This window comes from Helianthus annuus, chromosome 13, assembly GCF_002127325.2.
Source record: "Helianthus annuus cultivar XRQ/B chromosome 13, HanXRQr2.0-SUNRISE, whole genome shotgun sequence".
NCBI lineage: Eukaryota > Viridiplantae > Streptophyta > Magnoliopsida > Asterales > Asteraceae > Helianthus > Helianthus annuus.
In genome coordinates this window covers 172,834,037-172,845,163 of record NC_035445.2, presented here as the reverse complement: position 1 = coordinate 172,845,163, position 11,127 = coordinate 172,834,037, and the positions used below count along the sequence as shown (strand labels likewise).

At 32.4% G+C, this 11,127-nt stretch overlaps 1 protein-coding gene across 1 annotated transcript; it reads left to right on the top strand.

Moving 5' to 3' along the window:
• The first annotated feature begins 9,296 nt into the window (after positions 1-9,296).
• On the top strand, positions 9,297-11,053 carry LOC110864510 (reticulon-like protein B5). The gene is made up of 5 exons (XM_022113595.2): positions 9,297-9,637; positions 10,070-10,250; positions 10,324-10,465; positions 10,574-10,643; positions 10,720-11,053. Exons 1-5 carry the CDS (start codon positions 9,394-9,396, stop codon positions 10,881-10,883), a joined length of 801 nt encoding a protein of 266 aa, XP_021969287.1. The 5' UTR covers positions 9,297-9,393; the 3' UTR covers positions 10,884-11,053.
• The last annotated feature ends 74 nt before the right edge of the window (positions 11,054-11,127 follow it).

Sequence of the window (11,127 nt, the reverse complement as noted above, 5' to 3'; positions counted from 1 at the left end):
ACATATTTATTGGGTTTTCTCTTTTGATAGCTATAGTGAATGCCGGTATCATAACGAGCCTAAAAAATACTGAACGAAATTCCGCTGCGAAGCGCGGGGCAATTCCACTAGTTCTATAAATGAAAAGTAACCATAACTGTCTCTCATTTGAAGAGAGGAGTTGGTTGGTGAAACATTGGTATAATATACTATTCACACATTTCCTTTTAGACCATGGGGTATGGGGGTCGTCCCCTCCCCGTCCCGGTCCGTCCTCCACGTCGCACACCGCCCCTCCCCGGGTCGTCGCGGCACCGACGTCTCCTCCAAGCCGCTGGAGACAAGGCAATGATGTGGGCCCCCCTCTGACTTCTCTCTCTCCCCTTTATTAATATATTAATATTATATTGGTTTTTATTATGGGTTGGGTCGTCTTTGGATAGTCTTCCACACCCTTGAGTAGTCCCCAAGGGGATGGTCCTCCACCCTTTGTAAGGTGACGCCTACGTAGTGGGTAGTCTCTTTGGGGACTAACCAAACCATACCGCATAGTCGTATTAGTATATACAATACAATTCTATTAGATGGAGTTAATGAAATTAATATATGCCAATTCTATTAGATGGAGTTAATGAAATTAATATATGTCAATTCTATTAGATGTAATGTTTTACAAGTTGATAAAATACCATATTTGATTATATCATATCTATCATATTGTATCGTATTATATCATATTACGTTATTATTTCACATTGTATCATATGATATTCTATTAGAGTGTGCGTAGTCCATTAGCTCCACATGCCAAATCAGCATGGAAGGTGCCAAACATCATCCCTTCAACTTATTGAGCGGCGACACCGCGCCAAAGTCCTCCTTGGTGTCACACCCCGATTTTCGGTGGGACCGGATGGGTCGTGACAATTGGATAACAGTATCACAATTTAATAATAATGCAGCGGAAGTATTTATAGTAAAAATATTCATAACATTCAAAGTGTCTGAATAAATAAAATACAAGTTGTTCAAGTATTCAGATAAAGGCCCACATGCGGGATCGAGATAAAACGAAACTTAGACATCATAGGCCTTAAGCTAGGAGTTGCAAATCCCAGCCTAATATCAAGGTTCGGTACCTGCAATTCAATCTTTTGGAAATACGTCAGCTTTCGTTGCTAAATACAATTAACTGGATCATTTTGAAAATAGTTTTTCAAAAAAATGATTTTATACATAGTGAAAACCCGTAGATAATCATTTAATACTTCTTGGGATTTTGTCTTGTCACCAGATTTACATATTTGTCATACAATGGGAACCAGATATCAAAGCTGGTCATTTTCAGTGCTATAATGATTAAGGTACACACAAAAGTTGAATAACATGTCTTACAGTCAGTATGCCTACCCCGACACATTATTCTGTATGGAAATAATAGTTCATGAGTCGGGACGCCCGGACACGACACCAATAACCCCCAATTGTTTCAGTTATCAAATATAACAGATTAAATTGGGTTCTTACATTTATGAGCAATCATAGGCGACTCATTTATGTAATACCCGCTCCAAGTGGCGTATTCGCCATACCCCAAGTTTTAAAAAGAAAATAAGTTAAAAGTATTTACCTTTTAGTTAGCTTCCAACCGGTAATGGTTTTAGTATAGTAAAAGCCGTAAAGTCAAAATATCAAAACTCAAGCTCGAATAACAGAGGGGTTCTATAGTCCAGAGTGAACAAATTTAGTTATCTGTTAGAATGTATACAGGTCATAGGTTAGTTCCTTAGACACGACTCGTTACTAAAGAATAAGATCGGTTCGTTAGATTAAGCGTAGATTGATTAGAATGTGGTTTATACCTATCTGAGTGTAAGGACTCATTGGATAAAGGTTAAGTAAACCAATATTCTGATTTGGAAAGGTTTTAAAAGGTTTTGACCCGTTACAATTTGTTTAAAACTTATGTAATAAATCGATATAATTTTTACTTAATAATGAAAATAAAATTAATAATATATTAATACAAACTACAAAGTTTGGTTTTGGTGATAAATAATTTCGTTATTTAAAATATCTTAAATTAAAAATTAGTTTAAGGATAAGATTTTATTAGAAAAATAGAAGTATTATATTCAACATTTAAAATAGGATAAGATTTAATATTAATTTTTATTTATTAACTAATATAAAATAGAAAAAAATATGATTGAATAGTTGGGAGGTTGTGTGATGATATATGGGTTAACTATATTATAATGTCATATGTTTTTAGCTACATATTTATATTATTTAAAAAATTAAGACTTTGTTATTAGTAGTAAAATCATTGATTTTATATTTATAATTTTGTTTGGTATTGTTTTATTAAAAAGTGCATATAATACATACAATTATATTATGTCTTAAGTTATTGATGCATTCAAAATGTTTTCCGATTATATGTCTAGCATTATATATACTATAGTAAAAGTTTAAAGTTTATTAGATATAATTACATCATCGAAAAGAATAAGAGTAAATTTGTATATTACAAATAAAAAGTAGGCGTCTGTCATATGATTTAGAAAATCAAATAAATAATATTATAGATGAGAAGTATACATTAAATTTAAACTAAATAATAATTATCTATAGATAAGTAGGAGAGATTAAACAAAATAATATTTATTAGGAGATTATTTATAATTAATTAGAAAAAATTAAACTAAATAATAATTATCCATAAGATATTAAATAAAATAATGTTTAGCATGAGGGTTATCTGTAATTAATGATTACACTAAAATAATAGTTATCCATAAGACTTGGCCTAATATAATTACAGGTGTCTCACTAGTGGATTCTTTTATTATATAGTATAAATAAGTATAACAAATTGTACATTTGAAAAAATAGAAGGATAGAAATTTAAAGAAATCTTAATCGAAGAGAGTAGATAAGTAGGCAATTATGGGGTATGGGTGTTCATAGTTGGATTCATTTTGTTTCCAAAAGCTCTCATCCATACTCTAATTACAATTTCAAAAAGGGTTGGCTAAATACACCCCCATTTTTACTTTTCATACCTCCTTTCTAAAAATATCTTTTTAAAAACTTGTCATGTTTCACCCCTATACAAACCATTATATTTAAAATGTATTTTTCCCTAAAGGTTAAAAAAATGTTTTTTGTACTAACAAAATAATTGAAACACCCCTTCTAATTTCATACTTGAAATTTATAAAACGACACATAACCAAATCGCTAAATTTTAAATTTGGGCATGACCCGTTCATAACTTGAACAATTTCCCTGTTTATAGTTTATCAAAATACTCGAATGACGACACTTTCCATAAAACATCAAAAAGAACATAGCATTTCAAACTACCATTTCAAACATCAAGTTTTAAGTACTAAATATTTGCAAACAACTAGTTATAGTTTAAAGACTTCAACACAACTAGACATTACAAAAACTTTTTAACTTTTAAAGTTACTACAAAAGAGGCGGAAGCGCATCACGGGTGATCAAGGTGTGTTCCTTTCCGAGCGACGCAACGACAACTATACTTGTGCTTTGCCTACAATCATACAACAAAATATATTAGTGTAGTACACATGGCATTTTCATCCTATCACAATACATGTTCACAGATTTACAAAATAACTTACCAATCATTCTTATTACATTCCAATTCATTCTAGTTGAATAAGCATACTAACTCTCATTCATTTCCAATAACCCGTTTAGTACGGATTAAGGAGAAAACTTCCATTAAATTCCCTTCCATTCGGACCCGAACCGACCCAATCACTATGGTTCACTACGGATTCTTACTTTCACATTCTTATTTGAAACAAACACCTTAAATTGTATATCAAATCATCAAGGGACACAAATAATTAAACTCACAACTGAAAATGTAAGTAACGAACTTACCTCGATCTTGAGCCTTTGTTTGTGATCCGGAACTAGCTCCTTCTTCTTTCGTTCCTACACGTAATCATTCTTATTTAGATCATAGCCCTTACATTCATAACCATAGTTTCAAGTATCAATGCTACTCATATAACAATTGACAATACATTAATTTCATCATACAATTCCATTCACTCATGATTTATTCAAGGCTACTTAGATTATCATTGAGGCATTTCATCAAACACCTAACATGCGTACTACTTATCAAGCCTTATGTACAAGTATCTTATGCATAAATTCACTAGAATACATCATCTTTCACCTAATCAACCACTCATGTTCAAATATTCATTCTACACAATATAATCTACCAATATTCTATCATTCATACAATTTTACTTGAAGATTTACTCAACTAATCAATTACCTACTCATTATCATACTAGAACAAGTGGGTTTTTCCCAAAATCTTTAGTAAATCAAATTCAAGCACAATACACCTTCTACATGATGATTCTAACTCACATGCAATCTAATTTCATACTGATTCACGAATTGGTATAAACCCTAGTTCATCAACATACATCAAAATATGAAATTCTATCTTACCTTATGCTTAACACACTTGGATTAGAGAATAATTAAGCACAAGTATTCGATTTATGGCTGGAATTCTTCACAATCTTGCTGAATTTTGATGTTAATTGATGAGGTTAGGGTTTCCCCCTTGTTCTTGCTTCCTGGTCGCGACCCACAATTCCCAGTAATACTGGGTTTTTAATTTTTATGTCATATAATTCTAAATGTTACACTACCAATCCCTCAAGTTAGGTTTATCAACCCTTATAACCCATTCCATATTTTATAAACTTTCTTTAGGTTTTAATACAATTACCTTAACTAATTATATAATACTTTCAAATATTAGAGCATCCTATCTTATAAATTATGGGATGTTACAATAATAAGGTTTTTATTATTAATCTTTCTTTTTTCATAACAATTATTTTTAAATATTAAAATTATAACTTTTTTCTCTAAATAAAACGAATCTTGGTTTTAAAGACACTTTTTGACTAGTATTTTATTCTTTTATTTCATAATTTAGTTGTCTTACCTCTTTTATTTTAATAATACTATTATTATATTTAAAATATTTTTATAAAATGATTAACAATTCTATATATTAAAAATAGAAAGTATTTTTCCTTTCTTCAAAAGAAAACATTTACATAACTAGCTTATATCTATTTATTAAACCATGTGTGTTAATGAATAAATAAATAAGTAGGTAGTATAATAATTTTTTTAAACTAAGAGTTCAATTAGTGTCTTAGAATTGAAACTAAAACGGACACATCAAGCAAAACAAATTAAATTAAATTAAATTGACTTACTTCAATTTAAAACATTTGTTTTTTTTTAATAAGAAACCACTTTTCGCTTTAAGTTAAAAAACGTTTCAGAATACAACTAATAGTAATAACAGAAATAAGATAACAAAAAGACCGAAAAACATATTATAAAAGCAAAAAAGGATTGAATAGTATTAATGTGAAAGTTTAGGGAGGAGGTACGTTTAGTAAAAAGGGAGTGCATTTAGCAACACCCTTTCAAAAAATAACAAACTAAACTGATCACGTTAGATAAATCAACCGATGTCGTTCAAAGAAGGTTAGATAAATCAATTTGTAGCATAAATTTAATACTTTATTAACGTGGAGTGTGGACCCACCAACTAAGACTGCCTACTCATTAATCAACCGTCCATAAAGAAAAAGAAAAAGAAAATAAATATTGATTTCTTCCAAATTTCAATGGTCAAGATCATGACACGTTATAAACACATATAGACGTCATAGCTATAAACACACCCACCGTCCTCTTTTCCGTTGACACGAAACAAGCAAAGAAAAAAATATTGAAATTTAAAAGCACTAACAGCAATTTGTTTTATGTTAATGTTTGGATTTAGATAGATATTAATTTATGATATTAACTTTTGAAGTTGGTTTTTATATATATCCATCTAAAGTTAGAAACTATCACATATTTCTTTTAAAAAGGTTTAATGTATGATACAGATTACATGTTTCTTTTAAAAAGGTTTAATGTATGATATGGATTATAACAAAATTATAATATTTTATAAATATATGATATTATCCTTTAGCTTAATATATTTAAGACGATGTGCCTTTTTTACTTGTTTAAAGTAACATGTGTTTACTTTTTAGCCATGACATCTAAATTATATTTAACAATGTGAAATGACCCTACTTAAATAAAACTTAATATGCCAATCATCTATAGATTAAGTGGTGAAGGGCTTGTATTTCTCTTGAGAGATGCAGGTTCGAATCTCATTTGGTGCAGAGTGAGGCATTGGTGGGCAATGATAGGAGACCCAGGGAAACCTGGGTTGGATTCTTGAGCCAAACGGGTTTTACCGGTAATTTCACCGACGTGCCTACGGGCGGGTGGGTTACCGGGTTTTCCCTGGAATTGGTGGTGGACTCGGGTTACTCTCGGAGTACTCCGTTTGTCCAGTGGGTGCTCCAAGAATGCTCGGGATTGAGTTTGTTGGCCGTTCAAAAAAAAAAAACTTAATATTATTCTGTATAAGAAACTAAGAAAGACTATAATATATAAGAATCGCTAAAGTAATTAATGCATATATAAAAATTATTAAACTACCCAAACTATATTATATGCTATTCAATTAAATGTCAAATTCGTTTATCTAATCCAGCGAGAACAATCTAGATGAGGAATATACGCAAGGCTGCACTTGATAATTCATGTATCATATTTGATCTCCTACTTCCTGGTTCAGTCATTGCGTTTTAGAAATAAGATATTTTTATGTGTTTTTAGGCTATTGCATTTTAAAAATAAGACATTTTTATATGTTTTATGGCCATTGCGTTTTATAAAAACACATTTTTGAAGTGTTTTTAGTCATTGCGTTTTAGGTAAAAACACATTTTTATGTGTTTTCAGTTCATTGCGTTTTATAGAGAACACTTTCTTTTGTGTGTTTAGGCAATTGCATTTTAGAAATAAGGTGATGTTTGTTTTTGCAGACATAAACTGTCTACAATCTGATTTTATCTGTTTTTATGTCTGCAACTGAAGATGTGGTCTGAAGCTCTGCAAGCTGAGACTGTTTGTTTTTATAAGTTGATATTGTCTGCATAAACTGAAAACATATAACTGTCGAACTTATCTCACTAGACAACTTCAATTTGAATAAAAAATCTGCACAAAAACAGCTCCAATTTCTTGTCAAAAAACTGCCAAAAATTACAGCAAAACAACTTCAATTTGTGTAAAAAAAAACTGCACAAAAACAGCCTCAATTTGCTGTCAAAAAACTGCTAAAAATTACAGCAAAACAACTTCAATTTGTGTAAAAAAAACTGCACAAAAACAGCCTCAATTTGCTATCAAAAAACTGCCAAAAATTACAGCAAAACAGCTTCAATTTGTGTCAAAAAACTTCACAAAAACAACTTCAATTTGCTGTAAAAAACTACCAAAACTGGTCGCCGGAAAAGGGAGGTCGCCGGAAATTGGTCGCCGGACGGCGAGGGGAAGAGGGAGGTCGCCGGAGAAGAGGGGCTAATGTTTTAAGCCTATATGAGGGAGGAGTATATTAGGGTTTTTGTGAAGATATTTTAAAAAAGGGGTCCATAGCTTATTTTTAAGATGAAAAAAGCTGAGTTTAGATCTGTTTAAATAAAAAAAATACAAACAGTCTTCAAGGGTAACATCTGCGCGCCTGCAGACATCGGCTCCCTTGAAGATGTTTGAAGAAAAAACAAACACCTCCTAAGACATTTTTATGTGTTTTCTGGCCATTGCGTTTTAGAAAAACACATTTTTGAAGCGTTTTTAGTCCATTGCGTTTTAGGTAAAACACATTTTTATGTGTTTTCAATTCATTGCATTTTAGAAAAAAGACATTTTCAAGTGTTTTCTCGCCATTGCGTTTTAGAAATAAGACATTTCTTTATGTTTTTTGTGCATTGCGTTTTAGGTAAAAACACATAAAAAATGTGTTTTTAGTCCACTGCGTTTTAAAAGTACATTTTCTTTTGTGTTTTTAGGCTATTGCATTTTAGAAATAAGACATTTCTTTGTGTTTTCTAGCCATTGCGTTTTAGAAATAAGACATTTCTTTGTGTTTTTGTGCATTGCGTTTAAAAAAAGTCATTTTTTACGTTTTTTTTTTCATTGCGTTTTATGCAGCTGGGTTTTCGAAATTATAGCAATGGTATACTCTTTTTAAAGATATAAAACGCTCATTTTTTGTGCAATTTTTATAAAAAAAATAATGGCGTATGAAAAAAATTATTAACGTTTAAAAAATGAGGGGAATTGGAGAAGAGATAAACTATTGTTATGGATTGACTAGAATGCCCTTACACAAACCCACGCGCCTCTTTTCTCTTCTTCAATTTCACTCATTTAATCTTAGCTCTTGATTAAATCAATTGCTGGTCAAGATTACTTCCTAGCCTTCCTAGCAAAAAAAAAAAAAAAAAAAAAAAAAAAAAAAAAAAAAAAAAAAAAAACTTTCAATTATATCTAACCCCAATGATAAATAAAAAGACACAATGATGTAAATAAAATCTACAAGCTAAAAAAAAACCCTAAAATCTCACATCGTAGAGTTCGATGAGACGCTTCCAATACCAGTTGAACAAGGTCAATTAGAGTCCGTTTAATACCCTTCTTACAACTGGTCTGTATTTGATCTTTAACTCATTCGGTTTTAGTATTTTTCTCATTAATCTAGAAAGGAATATTGGATTTTAATAATGTCAACTATTCGTTGTTGGTCGCTAACAGTCCCAACTTAAAAAATAATCACTGGCAGTCCCAACTATTAACATATTGGCCTCCAATGGACCCTAACTAACAGAACACTAACGCCGTTAGTCTCCGGTTATCGGAAAATAATTTTTGACCGGAAAACTCAACCTTTTCCTCCCAAACCTATCTGTAATCTTACTACGAACATTTAGGAACCTTTTTTCTAGTAAAAGCCCAAATTATTGAAGTCGCCGAAAAACTTTTTTTTTGCCGGAAAAGTCAACTTTTTGGCCTGAAAATTTAACATTTTCGTCCCAAACCTCTTTGTAATCTTAGATCGGATATTTAGAAACCTTTTTCTGGCAAAAGTTGGACTCCACAGACTAATGACGTTAGAGTTTTGTTAGACAAGGCTCATTGATAACAATATATCAATAGTTGAGACTGACAATTGTTATCTTTGAAGTTAGGAATAGTCGGCATTATTAAAATCCAATATTCCATATAGAAAACGTAAATTTTGAATCTTGTCCGAGGCCGAGGCTCGGATAGTGAGGCTAGTAGACGTATATAAACCAATCCTCACGCGACCACCTGTTACCAATTTGGGGAAAAGTTATCTTCACACAGTCATACTTCCATTCCATCAATCAGCAACAAACACAATCAAGTACTGTTAGGGTTTATATGGCGGAGCACACCGACGAAATCGAGCCACGAGGAGGAGGCGATTCCTTCATGGATAAGGTTACGGAGAAGATTCACCGCGACGATTCTTCGGCGTCGGATTCTGAATCGGAGAAGAAGAAGCACGATGATGACTTGAAGAAGAAGCATCATGATGCTCCTTCTCCGTCTTCTATGAAGTCCAAGATCTACCGCTTGTTTGGCCGAGAGAAACCTGTTCACAAGGTTTTTGGTGGTGGAAAATGTAAGTTTCTCAATATTCACTTTCATCTTCATTTAATTTAGTAAGTATATATCCTTGTGCTTAATTAGTTACATGAAAAATATTCGGATTTATAGTTTCAGAATTCAGAGTTATAATAATTTAGTTCAGTGGTTTATTGCTAGTTTTTAGGCAATTTGAGAAAGCTACTGAACTTAATTAGTTACTCAATATATAAGTTTCTACTCAGGTTCACTTAATTAAGTACTTATATTATATTCCTCTTGTTGTGGTGCTTGAATGATTAAGATACAGTTATGCTTTAACTGTTATTTGCACAAGTTCATGATTTTCTGTCAGTATTTTTATATAGGTACTAAGGGGGATTCTGCAAGAATCTTTCTTCATGTATCATCGCATGATGTTTACGTAAAATGCTCAGGGTTCTTTGACACACTTGTCTTATGTATGCAGCTGCTGATGTGTTCTTGTGGAGGAACAAGAAGATATCAGCCAGTGTACTGGGTGGAGCAACTGCGGTGTGGGTGTTTTTTGAACTGCTTGAGTACCATCTGCTTACTTTGGTTTGCCACATTTTGATACTTGCGTTTGCAGTTCTCTTCCTATGGTCCAATGCTTCTAAGTTCATTAACAAGTAAGCTTTATATCAGTTGACTAGATCTAAACACTGAGACCGTTGACTATCTGACTGACTGGTCTATTTACAGGTCCCCTCCACGCATCCCTGAAGTTCGAATTCCTGAAGACAAATATCTTCAAATTGCTGCTGCATTAAGGAATGAAATTAATCGGGCTCTTGACTCACTACGGAACATTGCATCTGGAAGGGATTTAAAGAAGTTTCTTGTTGTATGTTTTACATGATTCTTCTCCTCCTTGCGTTTACTTTATCTCAAAACCACTCTTTTTAACTTATATTATCCGCTTCTTTTGTCACCATGGGGCTTGTGTTGGCAGGTGGTTCTTGGACTGTGGGTTCTGTCCATAGTGGGGAGTTGGTGCAATTTCTTGACATTGTTCTACATAAGTAAGGACGTAATCAGCGTTATTCATAGTTTATTCTTTTAGTTATATAAGAGCTAAAATGTTATTGTTGGAAACAGGCTTTGTGCTTCTACACACAATTCCCGTTCTGTATGAGAAGTACGAGAACCAAATTGATGCATTTGCAGAGAAAGCGATGATTGAGATCAAGAAACAATACGCAGTGTTCGATGCCAAGGTTGTGAGTAAAATACCGCGTGGACTGAAAGAAAAGAAGGGGTAGAACTCTGGTTCTGGCTTGGCTTTGTTTGGTTAGGTTAACATCAAGTACGAGCGTCGGTGAGTAGTTGTATTTGTGTTGTGTAGCTTTCAAGTTGTGTGATTCTGATGTACCAGCTTATCAACTCATGTTTGGTTTTATCGAATGTGACTTTTTCAGTATGTTTTTACCAATAGCTTGAAAATCTTATCGCAAAAGTTTCGAGACCTTTTTGTAAATGGAACAGGCGTCCGAATAGGTGGTGGTC